The 22427-nt window shown below is 31.3% G+C and overlaps 1 protein-coding gene across 6 annotated transcripts in view; it reads left to right on the forward strand.

The window, feature by feature from the left end:
• The window catches only part of HEATR5A (HEAT repeat containing 5A), an 87723-nt gene that overhangs the window by 45727 nt on the left and 19569 nt on the right, over positions 1-22427 (forward strand). For all 6 annotated transcript variants that reach the window (XM_016123648.2, XM_016123645.2, XM_016123650.2 and 3 more), the window contains exons 17-27: positions 1689-1794; positions 2423-2613; positions 3885-4041; positions 6371-6560; positions 7451-7620; positions 12235-12373; positions 14728-14907; positions 16780-17019; positions 18706-18887; positions 20077-20145; positions 21537-21716. In XM_016123648.2, the coding sequence (XP_015979134.2) occupies positions 1689-1794; positions 2423-2613; positions 3885-4041; positions 6371-6560; positions 7451-7620; positions 12235-12373; positions 14728-14907; positions 16780-17019; positions 18706-18887; positions 20077-20145; positions 21537-21716 (1804 nt within the window). The remainder of the gene's footprint in view (positions 1-1688; positions 1795-2422; positions 2614-3884; positions 4042-6370; positions 6561-7450; positions 7621-12234; positions 12374-14727; positions 14908-16779; positions 17020-18705; positions 18888-20076; positions 20146-21536; positions 21717-22427) is intronic.

A 22427-nucleotide genomic window follows, 5' to 3' on the forward strand; every position in this document is an offset into this window, starting at 1 on the left:
CCAATTCAATATTACTAAAAATAAGTCACCTCTATATTCCTGAATATTCAGATTTTTTTTTTTTGAGATCTCTGTCAAGTTTTGGGGGTAAAGGTTAGAGGGAAAAAAATGGGAACTTTTGTCAGTCTTGACTGCGGTCTTTGGCCCTTGAATAGGCAAGAAAATAATTCAATTACAGTATTGAAAATGGGAACTTTTGTCAGTCTTGACTGCGGTCTTTGGCCCTTGAATAGGCAAGAAAATAATTCAATTACAGAAAATAATTTAATTACAGTATAACAAAATTCTCAAGCTCTAACCTTGTGTGTTTTTAGTACCTTCAACATGATATAGTTTCATTATAACAGATGATTAGGATATAATAGAATAATATTTTAGGTTTTTAAACTCCTGAGCCTACCCATATAGTTATCCTTAATTTCTCTTTGTTGTCACATTTAACCTTTATAGTCTTTCTACAAGGCAATTAGCCATAAATATGTTGTTGAAACAAAATGCCTTAAAGATGGCCTTGAAAAACAGGCAGAAAAATGTTTATATGTAAAATACTTATCGTGTTATTTATATGAAGAAAAATTAGAAATGATCTAAATATCCTAAACTAGGGAATTGGTTAAATAAAATATTTATTATATTGCCAGAGTATATAATTATAATAACCATTTAAAACTATTTCACATAATAGTTAATAAGATGGGAATAATGTTAAAGAGTTATTAATAAAGTGTGTACAGTGCGATCCCACTTTTTAAAAAGGATATCCATGTGCCTGGAAGGGGCAAGATATGGGGGGAGAATGAGAACAAGATGCCAAAATGTTAATGGTGGCTCTTTCTAGATGGAAAAATTATAGGTAAAATTTTTTTTCATGTACTTTTCTGAGTTTTTTAAATCTGTTTTTATAAACAAAATCAACCTTGGAATAAGGAAATAAGTGTTTAAGTAACAGAATACTTAGAGTTACTGTAGTTTTCCAAAAATTTTTAGTGATCCATCGCAAACACTAGAAAAGTGAAGAAAAATTGTAATGTTCTTTGCCTGCCATCAAGATAGTTCACAGCCAAAAACATAATATTAAACATTTCAGTTTCCCTGATTTAAAGGGAGAGAAGGAGCATAGGGAGTGCATAGTTTAGAAACAATGTTTTTAAACATTGGAGAAATTGGTAGAAAAGAAGGGGTGATTTATTTCATGGTCACAGATCTTTAATCTCAACATAAAGGTGCTTTCCATTAGTAGAATGGTTGAATAAATCATAGTATATGTTTATAATAAAACTTGGCTTCATGAAACTTACCAAGGAATTAAAATGACTTGAAAAGTGCTAAAGAAGTAATGTTAAGAAATCATAGATGTCAAACTATAACGTACACCTGAAAATTATGTAATTGTATTAACCAATGTTACCCCAATAAACTTAATTAAGAAAAAAAAGAATGTTAAATGATAAAAGTAGTAGTTAAAATTGTGTTATATATAGTGTGAGCTCAAGTACATTATTTTTAAAGTATCGTTGGGGGTTCAAAGGGCTGCGCTTCTCCTTACCTACAGATAGATGACAGCAATGTATTTGAATCCAATAAGTCTTATTATTAAGAACAAAAAGTTGATGAGGTATTTTTTGTTTAGAAAATAGTTACTGAAATAGCCAAATTTGTTTTTAAATCTTTTCTATTTCTGATTTTAGGCTTCTTATATTTGAACAGCTTTTGGACAGTATAAAGCACACAAAAGGAGCTCGTCAACAAGTAGTTCAGTTACATGTTGTTTCTTCAGTTTCTAGTTTCTTGAAGGTAATCCTATTTTTAAAAAATTCAGATGTTTGCTTTATTTTTTTTTTTCATGTATGTTCAACTACGTAGGTTGGAGGAAGATGTTTTTAAAAGGCTGTTACTTCAGGGCCGTTGAGAGTGGAGAATTTTTCTTAATCTACTGCCAAAAATGTTTTAGGATTTATAATTCCCTTTTTTTCTCCATATAAAACTTGTTAGCCAGAGGATCTTGGCTTGGAGCCATGCTTTAACTTACGGAGCCTTAATATGTTAGACCAGGGATTGGCAGACTATGGCCTATGGACCAAATCTGGCTAATTGTTGCATTTATGACTTATTGTTTTTAAGTAAAATACAATAGACTTCATTGGTCATATATTTTACAGAAATCCCTATTAATATTTTTCTGAGCACATATATTCTAGAGTGATAAATGATCACCATATCGTTTGCCTGCAGGTTTAAAATTTTTAAATAATTTGTGAAAAAAATCAAATTATTTGTTCAGTGTGGTTTTTCGTGTTCTGATTTTTTTTTCTTAAATAGTAATCCAAGTAAGAAAATACTTGGTTAACCAAAATATACATTCCAAATTGAATAAGAAAATTTACTACAGTTGTAAGTTTGGATTGTCCTTTACGTATTTCAGTATATGGCTTGCTCCAAGGGAAATTTGGGTCCAGAAGAAATGAGAAGACCTTCTCTAGCATTAGTGATGGGAGCCTTAGAAAGTCCCAACCCCCTCTTGAGATGTGTAGCTGCAGAGGCATGGGCTAGGTTAGCCCAGGTGGTTGATGATGGAGCTTTCACTGCTGCATTGGCCCAAGTTAGCTTTGACAAGTAAGTGAATTTCTCATTTAATATTTTTTTGCTATGTGTCAAAACTGGATATAGTTTGTTGATTTGTTGAAACTAGTGAAACTTCATTCGGAGAATTAACTAAGAAAAAAATTAACAAATACGGATATTTTAAAGAATTCTCCTTGGCCTGGAACATAAAACTATTACTACTTTGGCTTTAGTTTTTATATAATAAGAGAAAGATCACTGTATGAGTGATAAAATTGGCCATAAGTGGAATGGACTCTGGAAATAAGATGCTTACGGAGTTTTATCATATCAAATATAGATGATAGGTAGAAGGAACAACCTACTGTAAAAAAGAAAAGGCCGTAGGCTGCATATCAGGAAATGAACTGTATTTTTATTTCTACTAGTTCTGTGACCTTGAACAAATTACTTAATCCTCTCTGCCAGTTTTCTTCTCTTTCAAATAGAAGATTGTTTATACTACCCTGCCTACTTTAAGAATATTAAGGTAAATGAGATAATAAATATGAAATAATATTTAAAAATAAAATCACTACAAATAAATGTTCATGGTAATATTAGTTATATGTATATATAAAGTAAATATATATAAAAAATTATATTAGTAGTGATGGTAGTAATGCAGGAAGCACTTTGACCTTCTAGTCTATTGAGTATGTGTTTCTGATTTGGTTAAGAGTAAAGTCTGGAGTCAGAGTACTAAACCAGTTCAAATCCCAACTCTTCCCTTGTAATAATTGGTTATTTTGTAAGAGTTACGTTGACTATCATTTTTGGTTTCCTCATCTGTAAAAAGGAACTGATAATAGTATGAATCTAAAGGTCATTGGGAGTATTAAAGGACTAAATGTAAAGTGCTTAAATTAGTAGATAACACATAAGAAAATTCCTCTAATAAATATTAATTTTTCTTATATTTAATTTTAAAATCAAATTCTTTAGTTGAAACTCTATATAGTATTAAAGTATCTCAGCAATGTGAGTTTTTTAAAAATATAATTTAATGATAAACTAATAATGCCTTCCATATAAATTTGTGTGTATCTCTGAAAGGTATTGAAATTGTTTTTATTTAAATTTCATTAATAACACAAAGACTTTTTAAATGTTTTTCTTCTTGAGGTAGCTTTTATGTTATTTCAGAATGTTTTTTTATCAGCTAACAGTAAATATATTTCTGAATTTTGGAACTAATCATACAAAAAATTTGCATAAGTGACAGTATTATGCATTAGTTTTATTTCAGTGATTATCATTTATTTTCATTTCCATAATTACAGACTGAAATCAGCAAGGGAAGTGGTTACCAGAACAGGACACTCATTGGCTTTGGGATCCCTATATAGGTATTTAGGAGGAATAAGTTCTCAACATTTGAATTCTTGTGTTGGAATCCTTTATACTTTGTCTCAGGATAGCACTTCTCCTGATGTGCAGGTAAGTACCCCATATAATGCCCTCCTTGAAATTCATGATTTATAGATAATATAAATTATGTTTTTGCTGACCATTAGTAATTTATAAATAATTCCCTCCTCATAATAAATATCAAAGCCATTATACCATGATGGATTTTTAAAATTCAAATTTCACTATCTTTACTTCACACTGTTTTAAGTCAAGTTCAGTGTCTTTTTCTGAAAATGAATTTCCTTTCTATCTTAATAATATCTAAATTTTAGAAAGCTTAATACATACCAGACATTGTATTACATTCCTCTAAACATGTTAACATGTTTAATTTTCACGTTAACCTAGGGTGTATATTTCCACAATACAGAAAGAAAATTGAGGGTTACAGAAGCTAAGTAACTTGCTCATAGCTGAAAAGCTTATAAATCTGTGTTCTTAGCCACTTTACCATGTTGTTGTACTTATCTTACTCATTTCTGTCAAATCATCATTCTCCTGATATTTTAATCAAATCTTAAATGATTGTTACTCTCCCTGCCTTTTTAGTCTCCTTATCTCTGTTTCCATGTGAATCCTTAATTACTATAGTAGCCTCCTACCTGGTCACTTTATTTTTAGGTTCTTTTCTTTTTAACTCTCCCTAGATATAAACCAAATTTGTTTTCCTGACTTTCATCTTTCTGTTTCCCTACTAAAAAGCTAAGGAAATGGCTTATTGTTCCTTCTTAAATCAACTTTTCATTCAAGTCCCATCAGCTGACCCAGGAACCTTCTGTTATTACCCCAAAGTACTGGTATTTTATCAATGATCTGTCTACTTTCCTCCCATATCATGTCATTCTCATAACTACACTTATATTTTTCTTATTATATTCTCTCCCTTTTATTCCTATCTGATCATCCAAAATTTTTAATAATATTACATAATGTTATTATATTATGTAAGAATATTATAAGATCCAGTTTAACTACATTCTTGTCAAACTTCAGCATTCCTAATCTACAATTAGCTTTCATTCTTTGAATTACCATATTACTAAAAGTCTCCTCCATATCATCTAGCAGTCAAATTGACTTAAAAACTATTCCATACTTTCATTCTTCTTTTAGTACAGTACTTTTTCTTCGATTTATTATATTTCTCTTCTTCAAGACGTCTGTTCTGAATGTACATACTTTTATATTGAATACTTTTTTGTTAGTTAATTTAAATGTTTCTTTCCATGACTTCCAGTGTCATCAAATCTGACTCTTCTTGATTGCTGCTGTCTCTCACTTAGCAGTTCATTTTTATAACATTTAAAGGTCTCCCTAAAAGGAGAACTTCTTATATACTTATTATGAAAAGTTCAAATCTACATAAAAATGGAGAGTATACTATAAGAACCTATTATACTTATCATCCAACTTCAGAGGTTATCAGTATATGGTCAGTCTTATTTTATTTAAACTAGAGTTGGCAAACTTATTCTATAAAGGGTCAGATAATAAGTTATGTAGTCTTTAGTCAGTCATACAATCTCTGTCACTGCTCAATTCTACCATTGTAACAAGAAGACAGCCATAAAGAATATGTAAACAAATGAACATAACTGGCTCAAAGGCATTTGGGTTTTTTTTTTTAATTAATATATATTTATATATAATACATTTTATAAATATATTTATAAAAGTACACCTGTCATATTTAACTCTGAATAAACTACAAACTGAATATACCGTGTAATTAGCACCTAGATCAATAAACAGAACATTATCAGTACCTCCAAACACTGTCCTCATGTTGTTTTCTAGTTACTATCTGTCCCACTAAGGATAACCACTATACTAATTTGCAACAGCATATGTTAGTTTTGCCTGCTTTTATACTTTATATCAGTGGAATCATATGGTATGTACTCTTCTATATCTGGATTTCAACATTGCGTTTGAGAGATTTGTCTGTATTTATTACCTGTAGTTAAAGATTTTGTTGAATCTTTTAAAAATTTGAATTTTCATTTTCTATGTAGATTAAACAGTAAACACTTTTCAACAAACTAGATTTAGTTCAAGCTGTTAGCTAAAGAACCAGACATTATCTTGGAATTTTTAGTAATGAGATATACCTAAATGTATCATTCTAAATTAAGTATCTCTCAGTTGTCTTTTACTTGATATTTAAAGAGAAAAGTTTTCTGAAACTTTGAAAGTTATTTCTCTTTACAAGTTAGTAATAGCACAAAAATACTTTACTTTACCATTACTTTTATCAGTTGCTTCATTGAAAGAATAATTCATTGTGTTTTAAGTTTCTTAATGCTGCTGTCACATTTTAAATTTTTTTTTTTTTTTTTTTTTTTTGTCTTCACAGACCTGGGCACTACATGCTCTATCATTAATAATTGATTCTGCTGGCCCACTCTATTATATGCATGTGGAACCCACCCTTTCTCTTATTATAATGTTGTTGTTAAATGTGCCTCCTACTCATGCTGAAGTTCACCAAAGTCTTGGTCGCTGTTTGAATGCCCTTATCACGACATTGGGTCCAGAGTTACAAGGTATACATAGCGTTTTTTGTGATTTTTACATTAAAAATATATGCATAAAAGCAAGTTCAGTTCCTATTCTGACTCAAATATTTACAATTGAAATTTAATTTAGTAGAATGTACTATTCACATATGTGGGTAAATGTTAAGAGTACAATTGAATCCTGGATGATAGAATAGGAAAAAAGCATAGAAACTAGAAATTTTAATTTGGGCTCCACCAATACTTAATTAGGTGATCCTGAGAAAATTATTACATCTTTGGACTTTGGTTTTCTCCTCTATCAAGTGAGGGAAAAGTTGAAAAGTCTTTGTGATTGGTCATAGTAGATGCTCTATATAATTTGTTAAATAAATGCCATTCAGTCTGATTTCATCTACCTGAAAAGACAAGACACACCATATTTAGAAAAGTTAGATATGTCCTAAAAATAACTTCCCTTAAAATTAAAATGACAGGCGTGAAGTGGAATAGTTTAAAGCACTCTTAATCTTTTTTAAGAAAAAAATGACTTAAGTCCAAAAACTCAAGACATTCCGATCTATTGGAATGCAAATTATATGATATTAGTATAGGAAAGCAACTCCCAACTAAAATAAGCAGGGCTAAATTTATCGGCAATTTTTAATTCTACTTTTTATGAAAATTTGGTGTAACCTACAGAGAGTTTTAGGTTTTTCTTGGCCTAACAATTTGTGTTGCCATAAACCTTTCATACTAGGAATAACCAATAATCATCTAAAAATCTCTCAGCTGGATTATCCCTGCTTTTGTAGAAAAAATATACTTGATGATCCTTAAATTTTAAATTGGAAAAAAAATTTAAAACCCAGTAGTATATTTTTAAAGAGTAATGATTTTATAGACCAGTTGTTAAAAGCTTTCTGCTTTCATTTTAGGTAACAGCACTTCACTTTCTACCTTAAGGACTTCCTGTCTGTTGGGTTGTGCAGTGATGCAAGATAACCCAGACTGCCTTGTTCAGGCTCAGGCTATATCTTGCCTTCAGCAGCTTCATATGTTTGCTCCACGACATGTCAACTTGTCTAGCCTGGTTAGCTGCCTCTGTGTGAGTATAAAATTATACGCGAATCCTTAGTTTCTTTTATTGGAAACTTAGATTTATTTTAATTATTCTCTAGACTGTGTACAATACCTATTTACCCTCAGTTCTAGTCCTTTTGGGGGAGTGGAGGGCAATTTCCATATAATCACATCTTGAACCTCTCATACATTGATTCATTTTTCTCCCATTAATGTTGAACTTAATATTTTGAATATTTATTTATTAATCAATAAACATTGGGTGCTTAATGTCCCAGGTTATATAAATAAATGCTATAGGACATGGAAAAATTTATGTGGGAGCACCTTTTTTCCCTTTTTTCTTTATTCTAAATTATTACATATAAAGTTCTTCTATCCCATTGGGCACATAACATTTTTCCTTAATATTCTAGCAGCATATGCATCAATATTTTGGTTCTCCTAATGTGTCTAATAAGTATAGGAGTTGGTTCATAGTTGTCAGTGGTTTTAAGATTTACCTTGAGCATCACCAGTTGCTACCTGGACTGGCCTCAAAAATTGTTATATTTGAAATGAAAACTTGACACCTTTGCTTTTTAACTTGTGCCCCTGCAATACTCATAGCATACTCCCATTAATAATATGACAGAAATGCTACTTTAAGACCTTTCATTTTCAAGCTTGAGGCAAAATATGCAGTATTTTAGACCTTGAAAGAACCTCAAACATCAAATCGTTTGAGGAGGTAGTAGAAGCTCTAAGTCTGAAATCCAGGTTTTTGAACTCCTTGTCCAGTTCTCGTTTCATTTTTTCATACTGACTTTGTAGTTGTGCATGGCTGTTACCTCAGCTCTACCACCTCCTAGTGAGATGGCCTTAGGGAAGTCCCAAAACCTCATTCAGCCTTAGCTACCTTGTGCACAACACAAAAAGATTACACAAGATGCCGCCTGTAAGGCACATGTCCCAGCCACTTATAACCACTTAGTAAGTAGTAGTTGTTTTCATTTTGTTAATAAATAATTTAAACATATATTATCTTTGTATTGATTTTGATAGTCATAATTATATAAGACTCTTAAAAAGAGGATGTGACTGACTTCTGATAGAAACTTTGGTTCCCATCTGAAGTAAACATGTATTAGAGAAAATAACATTTACTGCAAAAGGATTTTACCTTTACAATGACCTTTCCTTGGGAATATTACTCTATATTTGAAGAACCATTCCAAAACCAGTTATTGAAAAATATCCATTCCTTTGCAAGTTAGTCTAGCTTTCACTCTCCATTTAAATATAACAATATTGCCATTTTTTCTTCTTGAGTTGTAGTAGGAAATTTCCATTAATAGCCTTTTAAAATTTTTAACTTTACATGATTTCATTTAACAAGTAAAGGTTATTAAGAAAAAAGTGGAAGACTAATAACTCATTGTGGTTTAGATCTAATCAAGTTGTAACTATTTTCCCAAATAACAAAGGTTGCATACATGTAAAGAAGAACAGAGACTAATAACAGATTTTTCTTTTGGGTACATTCAGAGCAATTAAGAAAATTGGAAGTAACAATTAAATTTTATTCATGTTATTCATAACATTTAAGCTGTAAAATGATTTTTTCTTATACAGAAATCATATTCTAAAGTTCTAAAGTTGCTGCTACTACAGTGTGTTAATTTTATGTCTTAATATTTTGGTTATTAAAGCTTTTCTAAATTTATTAGATTGAATTTATCGTACTTTAAAGTAGTCTCTTTAGTAAGGAAATTGCTTTGTTTTGCTATTTAACAACTTCATGATCAGATTTTCTTTTTTACAAGTAATTTAATTATTTAGAATGAAGAGTTTTCACATTAATCGAAGCCCCCTAAATATTCAGAATACATTTTGTCATTAGGAAAGAACCTTACAGGAAAGGGCTTTCTTCTAACTGCATGCTATTTAACTTCTGTTCTGTACTTGGCCTTAGCTATACTAGCAAGTCTGAGTACTCTTGGTTTTAAAACTCGGCTTCCAAGAGTAAAAAAAAAAAAAGTCTATAATTAACTTGTGATGAGATAAACTATCCTTGCTGGACACCTGTCCATGTGAATGCAATCCAGATCACTCCTCTCATGACTGCTTGATCTGGTTTTGTTACCGAAGTTTAAGAAAGGTTCCAAAGCAAAACCTAATTACACAAATGTACATTTTTAAATTATTGTGTATTTTATATCTTTACATCTTGAGTTGACTATTTTCGAGATCTTAGCACAACTCATATTTTAAGTTGGAAAATGAAGTATTTATGGCATACTTTTAAAGCTGAAGCCAAGCCAATTTAATGATAGTTCTATCCATTTATATTTCAATGCTTAGCCAACTGTTGTTAAAGTCATCCTAGTATTTTATCTTTTGGTTTTATTGTGACCAGTCTGTCATTTGTTTTTGTGCAGGAGATCTTATTGGATAATTCTGTGTTGGTAGGTCCCTGACCCTCAATTCCTAACTTTTTTTTGAGGTTTGCAGTGCTGTTTCTTTGTGTCATTTTTTTCGTTGTAGCTGTTCTGATTTTCCTCTGCATCTCATTTTAAGCTAATCATTAATGCAAACTCTAGTATGTGAAGCATGTTACATGATGTTTATTTGATACCAGTGTAAACAAATCTTCTCTAACCTTCTCCAGCTGGTGCACTCCTTGCACTTAATTTTGCATTATTTTGATTTAATATATTCATCTCAGAAAGGAATTGTTATTATTTAATTTCTGTATTTTGCCTGCTTGGTTTGTTTGTCTATTTGCACTCTATTTCTCTTTTCCATTTTAAATGCTGGAGAATGACATGGCGATATTAAATATCCCATTTTGCTTTGTATGACAGCCTTCAGTCTTTTTTCTGCCAAACAATGAGTACTTTTAAGCATGCTGTTTCTAAAACATTGACCAGCCTAAATAATGCTGCACCTGCCTTGTATTATATGCTTGTAAATCTTCAATAACTAGTAGATTCTTTAACTTCTCATTAAGATCATCTTGTAGAGTGCTTTTTTGTCATTGTTAAATTACATTCATAATCTTGGGCATGAATAAACATTACGTTTTTACATGTTAACTTCTTTGTCATCCTGTGTACTGGTTTCTAACAATAGAGTTCTTAAACCTGACTAGAATGATGTTACCTTGAGACTACGTGAACAGCATTCCTCTCTTTCCACTTTTGAGTTCATGATACGGCTTGAGGGTATAAGAGAACATATTTATAAAGCAGTTCCTATTCGTGTTTTTCACCGATGACGTATTTACACAATTTTTCTGTTCCTTGGCTTCTGATAAAATTTAGGATTTAGCTCTCTTTGCGTGTGTTTATCAAAAAGCCAGCTTCCACCACCTGCTCTTTCTAAGAATTTAGATTCTGTCCTTCTCAACACTCACCTACTTCAGTCCTCTTTTTCCCCACACATCAGATCTAAAGATCATTATAAGAATTATGCCATTATATTTCTCAAATTGTGCTTGGAAAATCACTATCATAAGACACATTCATTGTTATAAACCACATCAAACAGGTCTTTACCTTCATAATTAAACAAAATAAATTTTAAAAACTCTAGACTTTATTCTACTTATGAAATCAGCGAGTAAGAATTTGTATCCAGAAACCTTTGATTTGTTTTAGTTGCTCATTTAAGGTATGTCACCAATCATATCATTTATACAACCTATTGAGATTTACACCGTTTAAACATTTCTAAGTAAACAGAATATGTATTGAGTCTGTCATTCTGAGCAGAAGTATTTTATATCCCTAAGATATATACATACCTATATATAGACCCACATATATGTATATTTTGCTATCTATAATGTTTGTCTTTAGAGAGCATTTTTGGGAATATGTTTTCTAAGTGAAACTTTCTGCCTTTATTTGAAAATACATTTATATACCCTATATGGCATCTGAATAAAATACTATTGATAGAGAGTTGGATTAAAAATAACTATCATTTGTTGAGTATTTACTGTTGGCTAGGTATTGAGCTAAGCACTTTTGCATGTTTCTTTGTGTTAACTTCACAACAGTCTTTTGAGATGGAGTAGTGTTATCTACATTTTACAAATGAGGAAACTAAGGCACAGAGAGATTAAATAATTTGCCCAAGGTCACACAGCTAGTAAGTGGTGGATCTAGGACTTAAACTAACACAGTTTGATTCAAGAGCCTTCATTTTAACTGGCCCGTTATATTACTTATATAGATTTTTATAAATTTCTACTTAGAGAATCGTAAAACATAACATTGCATGAGCACAAATCTATAAACTGCAAATAAATTCTTCTCTGTTGTATTTTATCTCTCAACTATTTTTACTCATAAATTTTGTGTCTTTTAACTATTAAGAGGCTTTTGCTTGGATTTGTTTATGAATATTGCATAATCAAGTACATATATTATTACTCCTTAAGCTTTCTAAGTTATATAGTAAAAAAATATATACTAGAATATATACTAAAAAATATATACTAGAATAATTTTCATTTCTCTGTATTTAATAATTTATATCTAGCCCAATAACGAACTGGACAGAATTAAGAGGGGTCCACTGAATATCTATTAGACTTTCTGAGTGCCACCAAGAATTTCAGCTCTTTTAATCCCCAAATGGTATTTTTCAGGTGAATCTTTGTAGTCCTTATTTGTTACTGAGAAGAGCAGTACTGGCTTGTTTACGTCAGCTTGTGCAGAGAGAAGCAGCTGAAGTTTCAGAACATGCTGTTATGCTTGCTAAGGATAGTAGAGAAGAGTTGACTCCAGGTAATTCTTTTTACCAAATTATCTTCAGCTCAAATGATTGTTTTAATTTTAAATCTTCCATATAAACATGAGTTTTTAAAACAATTTAAAATTTAATATGTCTTAAACCTTCTAGAAAAGATAATTGCTAACAATTATCCTTCCAACTAGTGATGTTTGTTACTGGTTTAGAATGGTGGTTCTCAAACTTAGGACCCCCAAACCAGCATCAGCCATCTTACTTGGGAATTTGTCGTAAATGCAAACTGTTGGATCCCACGCCAAATCTGCTAAACCAAAAATCTGTGAATATAGCTCAGCAGTCTGTTAACCTATGTTTTTATAATCCCTCTGTTAATATATACTGAAGTTTGAGAACCATTAGGTTTTGGACAAGTTTTTTTCCACAGTAGTCAATTGAAATTGGATTTAGCCCTTAAGTAATTTACTATATGTGCCTTTCTTTCTCCAGAATCTCATTTAGTAAAATTCACCATAGATGAGTCTGCTTCGAGTTAAGGGGTTTTTATGTCCCTTCTTCTATATTTCAGAGCTGAATAAGGATTTCTTTGCCAGTAAGATTTAAGTATATATCCTTATCCTTTCATTTTGTAATTATGTGAGTAATCCAAACACACATATAAATTTAAAGCCTACAAAAAATAGTAAAGATAATATCTTACACATTTATGTATATAGTTTCCAAGGTACTATCACACTTTTAGAAGGTCTCAGACTTCACAAAGCTTTTCAATATTTAAAGCTAATTTAAAGCTATCAGACCTTTAATGTGTTTTACTGTCATGCTGTGCTTTTTCAATCACAGTTTTGTTGTTATATTAAAACCTTTGCTCTCACTTGATTTATTCAACATTGCCGAGCTGGTATGCTAGTCATCATCAAACAGGTTGCAGAACTCATTTGAAAACTATTCTGTGATTATTTACCTTAACCAGAGAAATTTTAATCTTCTAACCATGTGAGATAGTCTGCCAAGATGACCTTGGATTTATATTCACCACTGAAATTATCTATATATGTTGCTATAGGCTTTGATTATGTAAATATTCTGGTACATGCTCCTAGAATTATTGAATTAGCTTTACGAGTAAAATTATAGTAAAGAACTCATATATAATTCCTTTTAAATTTTGTAACTTTTCAAACCCTTTGGAAAAATTGAAAGAAATGTTCATTGAACACAGAGATTCACTTACCTAATGTCTTTATGACACTGATTTGTCTCCCTCCCTCTTATTTTCCATTCCTCTCTCCCTCCCTCTCTCTCTCCATACATAACAAACACACAACCTTTTGCCAAACCATCTCAAAGCAGGCTGCAAGCATCAAAACAATTCACCCCTAAATACTTCAGTTTGCATTTTCTAAGAAGGACATTTTCCTACATAACCACACATTATTTCCACATGTAATAAAATTAACAGTGATTTAGTAACGTCATAGAATGTGTAATTCTCACACAGATTTCCCCAGTTACCAAAAAAAAAAAATGTCCTTTGTGACTCCTCCTGTTCCCCTTAGCCCTACCCAAATGTAGGATCCAGTCATGACTCACACATTGCATTGGTTGGTCTGTCTCTTTAAGCTTCTAATCATTAACATTCCTACCACCTCCATTTGTTCTTTAAAAGATAATTCCTCTATTAAAATATCTAATAGTAGCATAATCTTTAGAAAATAAATGCTTTCATAAATGCTAAATGAGTTAGATCTTCAAGAAAAAATTTATATGTACTTTAAGCATTTCCAGAATTATGGGAAATAGATACTAGGTCAAGGCTTCTCTTTCATCTTGAGATGCTTTATTAGTTTGCAATGAGAATATTGTGTAGTAATTTATATTAATTCAGTAGTGTTCTTTAGTTCCATAATAGCTTACTGTAGTAATTAAAAACTGTTCTCCATACAATGATCGTTTTCTGAGTTTTACCCTCATGTTAATAAATTCAAAGCCTTTTCCTTACTAGAATAAGGAAAGTTTAATTATAATGATTTATTTGAAATTAAATTTAGAGAGAAAATAAAATAACGATAACAAAAACATTGTAAAAAATTTTAAATATTGAATACTAATTGGCTTAAAATGTTTATCTGACTTAAGGAAAACATTAATAACTCTCAATAAAGACATTTTTCAATGACATTGCATAAAAAATAACTGTACAGTTTCATGAATACTACCAAATTAACTGTGAACAAAAGTAGACCTTAGTAGGTTAAGGCACAGTATTTGGACTAATTCTTTAAAATGTACTGCCACATAATATTTTAATAATTGCTGAATAATGTGTGTGCTTCTCATATGGCAGTTTTGTTTTCTGTATTACTTAGATCATCGATTTTCTTCTTGTCAGATGTAAACATCAGAGAAGTGGGCCTTGAAGGGGCATTACTGACCTTACTAGACAAAGAGACAGATCAAAGACTGTGCCATGATATCAGAGAGACTTTAAATCACATGCTCACATCTATGGCAGTGGATAAACTTTCTTTTTGGTTAAAACTTTGTAACGATGTCCTTTCTGCATCAGCTGGTAAGTACTGGCGATTACCAGTTGAAATAATAAAATTGAAAGTAAAAATGTTATATGAAATTGTTTGCCAGTGATAGTTCATCAGTCTCATGTGACTATTTGGGTTATAATTGCTTGTTGCTTTCTTCAAATGATTCTAGTGCTAGTATTTAAGTCTAACACTTAAGCCTGTTTTTTTTTCTCTTTTGGTTGTCTTATATGATTTTCTTGTGTGAAACAAAATAAGTAGAGTTGTTACCTATTCTATAAAAAGGATGAACTAATTTTTATTAGCTTTTTCATTTGTTTTCATACATGTAATAAATATTCGAGGGACTGCCTTAAGTCAACATAATAGAAAACTCTTCAAAAGTTATATTTTGAGTAAACCAGTTTCTCCACATTTAATGATGTTAATCTCAAATAATATTTGAAATTAGCGTTATTTCCCTAATGTCTTTGTTAGTATAAGATAATCGTTACTGAGAAAGTGTATTAGAGTCTTTAAAATTTATATCCTTGAAGTTAGAAAATAAATGAGAGGAAGAAAGATGATAGAAACCAATTTTGTTCTAAATACTGTACCTATTTTATCTGATTTTTACCCTTTAACTATCCTATGAGTAGGCAGTGTTATTCCATTTTACACAAGAGGAAACAGGACTTGGAAAGGTTAAGTAATTGCCCGAAGACATACAGATGGATTCAAACCTTAGCTTGCATGGCTTCCTGACTTCCTACAGTATTTCAGTACCTCTCAACTCTGTTATTCAGATCTTATAATTTAACTGAATTATGTGAAAGGGAGAAAGGTCCCATAAAAAGTCTTGGGCGGCAGGGAGGGCATTGTTTTTTTGTTTGTTTTTTACATTATCCACAGTCTACCTTGATTCTTGATGGTCCTTTTCTCTTCCAGTGATTTATACCTGCTCTTTAACCATTACACTCCACATTTTCCTCCTTTAATGCTCTCTTCTATCCCCACTACTTAAGAACTTACAAAGACTTCTCCTTTAAAAGAAAATGTGTATATACGTAGACAGATTGATATACTTTTCTGATATCTCACCTATCTTTTTTTAATTTTACTTTCATGCTCTCTGAGCTTACTAGCTCAGTTTTATTTCACCATTTATTCTTTATCCTTTGTAGTTTGGACCTATCAGTTTTCATTAGGAAAACTTACATTTCAGTTTCTGTTGACTTCTCAGTCATAAGACAGGAGTTTACCATAACTGTTTATGACATCTTTGCTACCTACCATAACATACTCAAAAAAATGTTGATGTTCACAGTCATTTAAGAAAAGCAGATTGGTTTGTTTCATAATATTAATGCTATTTTAAGTTGAGTTAATAGTTATCAGTTAATATAAAGAGGAAATAATTCACCCCTCTGTGGCTCCTGGTCGTCAGGACAATGTGAGACCACAGTGACAGCAGTGGATCTATCCTAAGAAGAAATATTATCAGACACTTCAAGTGAGTTCAGAACCCTTTTCAATACATTCAAGCCCTCGGTGTTAGGACAGCATCCTCAGTATGATCCACTGTACTCTCTATTGGAGAGCTTTGATCTTCTTTAATACATCCATCTACATATAGTAGATTGATAACTATCCTACTATCCAGTATCATGTTCAGTGTTTCATTTGGAATATAATTTAACAATTTTGAACAGTTCTTACAGCATTCTTTAACAACTGTTGTGCTTGCTTCAGCAGTACATGTTAAATGCAGCTATTACCTGTATTTAATAGGCATGATTATTTTACATTGTTAAAAGATTTATGTTGATTAACAGTAATTCTGGTCTAAATTTGAAGTCATTTGTGTTCCTTTATAAATATATCTTGAGTTGATTATAATTACATGTATTCTCCCTTGATAAAAGATTTTACAGCTGTAACTTGTGTGGATACAATGCAAGAAGAAGAAGGAGATAAAGGGGATGATGCCTCAGTGTTGACTACCAGAAATGATGACAAATCCCATTCTTTTACCAACCCCCGATGGTCTACTAGAGTCTTTGCTGCTGAATGTGTCTGTAGAATAATTAACCAGTGTGAGAATGCACACAGTGCCCATTTTGACATTGGTTTAGCACAAGAAATGAAAAAAAAGGATTCAAGAAGTAAGTGGCATAATGATGAAAAGACCAAGTGATATATGTAGAAATGTGATCTGCTTATGTTTTTAATATTAATTTTAAAAGTTAAACTAAAATGTAGTTTTTATTCTTTTAAATCAGTAATGAAACTTAACACGGCATTTGTATAGCTATAAGTTTAGTATATTTTTAAAGTTTAAATACATTTTTAATGATTAAACTTTTAAAATTAGCATTCATTTTTGTTTGATGGCATATGCAGTGAGTTAAATTTATAGGAAATAATCATGTTCTTGCAAAGTAGTGTGTGCATTTGCTACTTCCTAAATTTAATTTTCTAAATTATAACATAGCAATTTTGCTTATAGATTATTTTTGTTTCATGGGTATTACTCAGAAAACATTTGAGCCTTTCTCAGTGTTATCACGGTTATATAGACCATTTTAACCTTTTTTTTGGTTTGTTTCTTGTTGGCAGTTTCTTTTGCTGTGCAGAAGCTTGTCTCTTGCATTATTTACAGGGTTTACATTTGTACCTAGTGGAGCATAACAAAGAGAAATGAGTCTATTCTGTCTTGTCTAGCATGCACTGTATTAATTTTTTTAAATAAATTTATTTAAATTAGTTTTAAGTGTACAGTACATTGTATTTTAACCTTTTTTATTGTTCCATTTGATTACTTTTGCCTAAATATGTGTTATGATTTGATGTCTAATTTTCAAAATTTACTTCAGCACATGTGTTCAAGATGCAATGCACATATCTAAATGCCTTGAAAATATTCTTTACCAGACAGAATAAAGCAACATGTTGCTGTTGCCACTCAGAGAGTTTGAATTAGCTATCTATGTTTAAATGATTTTTTCAAGCAGCATTTATTGAGTCTCTTATCTGAGATGAGCAAGCACTGTGTTAGACACTGATAAGTATTAACATTAGTGTATCATAGATGCTTACTACTGATTGCTATGCTCCCAGTTAAAATTGTAATTGACACTTGCTAAGATGAGTTGGTTTCTTCAGTGTAATCTATAGCTCTTCTTCCTTGAATTAGTCTCAAATATATTTTAGGTAAAGATTAGCTGTACCCTTAAACATTTTTTGTTGGAACATTGTTAAATAATTGTCCTACGTCATTTCCTGGTAGAATTATACCAAAGAATGTGTTGTATGAATAAAAGGAATTCTCATTTATAATTTTGTAGCAAGAAATAGTTTTTATCTTACAGTTATTTGTAGGTATGGCAGGACATGCAAAAATAAGATAATCTAGTCCATACAAAGCACTACATAAAACTTTTTTTAAAGGAACATTGTCTTTTAGCTTCAGCTTGACATGAAGAGAATAAATCCTTCTGCCTAATTCATCAAAACCCAAAATCTCCTGAGTCCTTTCCAATGTATGTTTATTAGAAAGTCTGAACAAAATTTTTATTGAAGGTACTGTTAGCACTCTTTTAAAAGATAAGCACTTGCCTTTGCTTTTTGAATAATTATATAAATACTTGCTTTGAAATAATATTTTGTGTGTATTTGCAGTGGTGCAGTAAATTCAGCTTTGAAGTCTGTATTTAACATAGTAAAACAAAACAGTAAATCACATCAGAGGTACTTAAAAGAAAGTCTCTTATAAAATTAAGTTTAAAACTTAATATAAATCTTAGTTCCAGCATATTCTTTTTCTTAATAAGATTTTTTTAATCTTGTAGATGACTTTTTGGTGCTACATCTTGCCGACTTAATTCGTATGGCTTTTATGGCTGCCACAGATCACAGTGATCAGCTCCGTCTTTCCGGCCTTGAAACACTGTTAGTTGTTATTCGGCGATTTGCAACTATTCCAGAACCAGAGTTTCCAGGTCACGTTATTCTGGAACAGTATCAAGCCAATGTAAGCACTTGCTGTTAAAGAATTTTGTTATTAAACACCCTATCACATAAAAATACTATGAAGCTAAAAGTATGTCACCTCTTAATACATGAATGAGTATATAGCTCTGCTAATACATCACCATTATAATCAATACATAGAAAAGGCATATGTTTGAAGAAATCTTCAAGTAAAAGCAAAATAGTACACGAAATAGTTTTTATAATGTTAAATGTTAATTTTCATAATTAAAATCTTGGCAACCTGGGGAAATAAGGACTTTGGTTTAATAGAATTCTTTACGAAATATCATTATGAAACATTCAGTTTAGGCTATATGCATGTTTTATTTTCATTCCTAGAATAATGCAACCACCTTCATTTTTATTCTGGACTTAGAAAAGAATTCAGATTTCTATTACTGGTTCTATAGTTTTTTTAAGTGATATTTGACTAGTACATTGAGCAATTTAGGAAGAATTAGGAAGATAACAAAATCATCACATGTTACATCACATCACATGTAATCCTCCAGCAGCATTCATCCCAGGATACCTCTCATTATGATTCAAATGTAGCTTCTGATGACTAGCAGTTAGGGAGACCAGAGCAGTTCACCAATTTGTCAGCAGTCTCCATCTTCCCAGCAGGTAATGCCAGTATATGCTTAAGGAGAAAGCAAAAGGAGTGGAGTTACGTAGAACTATCCTATTAGAATAAAATATTATAATTCAACTCAATTAGGTGGAACGCTGTTATATTTTTAGCCCTCTTAAAATTGCAAATGGTAGAAATAAATTACTACTCAGCAGAAAAGGAAAATTGTCAGCAACTTACTTGGCTCTGCTTGGTTCTACACTGGCTCTATTCTCAAGTTTCTTGTCTTCAAGTGTTATCAAGATGGCTATCTTAACACCTAAAATCTTATAAAGAAACAACGCTTCTTTCCCAGTACACCCAACATGGGTCTCTGGAGCTAGGCAGTACTGTCATCTCCATAGGAACAACATGGGCTAAGATTTGGGGAGAGAGAGGTTCCCCAAAGGAAAATCAGTTGCTTTCATCTAAAAATGGAACGATATAATGGGCAGACAAAAAGAACAGGTGTCCATAATACCTATTATAAATTTTTTAAAAATAACATTAAAAAGAAAAAGAGCTTGTGCTATCTTACTTATTAATCTTGATATGTTATATCATTTCTTGCCAGGTAGGAGCAGCACTTAGACCAGCTTTCACTTCAGAGACACCACCTGATGTCACTGCCAAAGCATGTCAGGTAAATGTCTAAAAAGATAAAGCTTAAGAAGGAAAACCCTCTCGGGGACCACCCAAAGCAAACAGTCCCAACCTGTCTATGTAAAATGTATCAAGCAAACATTAAATTCCTGGGATTTTTTTTCTTTTTAAAAGAAGAAGTAAAACACTATCTTCAAAAGCAAGTCTCCAGTTAGTATTTGATACCACAGTTCTACATTATAGTTGTCTAACCATTAATCTCAACTGCTCCTTTTCCTTTACTTTTTAAGTTAAGAGAAATTCCTTTTCCTTTTGTGCAACTGTGTAATCATCCAGCATAGGAATAAGTCACAATTTATTTAACCAGTGACAGATAAATGGGGTTTTTCACCTTTTTCTGTTACAAGTAGTGCTGGAGTGAATGAACTTCTGCATGGGTCATCTCACTGGGTGTAAGCATATTTGTAAGAGAAATTCTCCAAAGTTGAATTGCTGTGTTGAAGAGTATATTATGGAGGTTTACGAATTTAATCTCCTTCCAGTAATGTGTGCAGGTACCTGTTGGCCCACAGTCACAGCAATATTGTGAGTTATCAAACTTTTAGACTTTTGTCTACCTGATAGAGTAAAAAGAGTATCTCAAGATAGTTTAGATTTGTATTTCAAGAGAGATTGAACATTTTTTCATATATCTAAGGAGCATATAATATACAGTTTTAAACAGGTACTTTTCTCTGAGTGATTGTCAAACAACCAGCCCTGACTGACCTGAAATAATTAAAAGCAGAACTGCTTTGAATTGAATTTATTATAAATATAATGGGGAAAACTCACTTTAGTCAAGTCTTTCAACTTTCTTTTATTTACTTGTATTTAGGAAATGTTAAATTTTCTCTAGAAAAAGAGAAATTCTGTGATACCCAGGAAAACCATAGCCCGTAATAATTGAGTAAGCTTTTTGCATTGGAGAAAAATTAATGATTTGTTTTAGAAATTTTTAATATCTTGTCTTAAAGAATCAAAATCTTCTTTGGGGTTTTAAGTGTTAGGTGCTTTGTTTCTTAACAAAGTTATACTAATTAACTCAGATTTTAAAATGATAAGATTAAATAACCAAGATTAGAGATTTAATTCAAATGTTAATCCAAACATTTATGAAAGTGGTACCTTCTGGCTTCATTTCTCCACATACATAACATCGGAAACTATTATACTTACTGTTAGCACTGGTTTTCTTTCTTCAACCTTACACATCATTCGCTTTTGAAATGCTGGCTTTTGAGTGTCATTGTCAGCAGCATCCCACTGGGTTTCTTGATAGCAAGGTGATTTCAATGACTAGATTCCTAAGTTGTAGTTTACCTCTGCTGAATTCAAAAGGGAGATAGATATTTATCATTTTTAATAACTTCTTATTTTCTTAAAAACCAGGTTTGCAGTGCCTGGATAGCAAGCGGAGTTGTAAGTGACCTTAATGATCTCCGAAGAGTTCATCAGTTACTTGTTTCATCATTAACAAAAATACAGGCTGGAAAGGAAGCTCTCAGTCACTTATATAATGAAAGTGCTTCTACCATGGAGATCTTAGCTGTACTAAAAGCCTGGGCAGAGGTTAGTACTTCTCAATTTATAACTGAAATTTTAGAAGTTGTTAATAAATACCTTAGGCCATAAACTGAAATCAACTTTTTAAAACAGATAAATCCATCTTTAAGGTTAAGAAAAGATTTTGAACATATGATTTATTTATATGTTAATTAATATTTTAACCAGGCATTCTAACGTGTTCTCTATTGTCTGCTGCTTTAAGCAAGGGTAGTCATGAGCCAGAGAGACTTTATAATAGCCAGTGGAAATCAATTTTTATTGAAATCTGAATTAATAGAAATATGGGTGTGCATGTGTGTTTTATCAACTCTATAACACAACTTTAATTTTTTATGCTCTTATAAAATGATTTTTGAATATTAAGTCATTTCCTTTTCTAAGATTAAAGAAATGTTATAGGAAAATGCTTAATTTTTCATTAGTTTTCTAACTGGAAAGAAAGCCATATCTTTAATTTACTATGGAAATGTTCAAGCAGATATGAAAGTAGATAACAATAGTATAATGAACCTACTTACACCCATCATCCAGCTTTCAACATGGCCAATCTGGGTTCATATATCATTTTAATGAAAGAGTATAGTCTCAAATGGCAACTAAGAGAATTAATATGTAAGAAAGGAAGAAATTAAAACCTGAAGATTGTAGAATCTGTTTAGTTTTCTTTCCCACTATTTAGGGTTGACAAATCTTGATTAGGAAATAGTTTCACCT

This window comes from Rousettus aegyptiacus, unplaced genomic scaffold (assembly GCF_014176215.1).
Source record: "Rousettus aegyptiacus isolate mRouAeg1 unplaced genomic scaffold, mRouAeg1.p scaffold_m13_p_3, whole genome shotgun sequence".
NCBI classification, from domain to species: domain Eukaryota; kingdom Metazoa; phylum Chordata; class Mammalia; order Chiroptera; family Pteropodidae; genus Rousettus; species Rousettus aegyptiacus.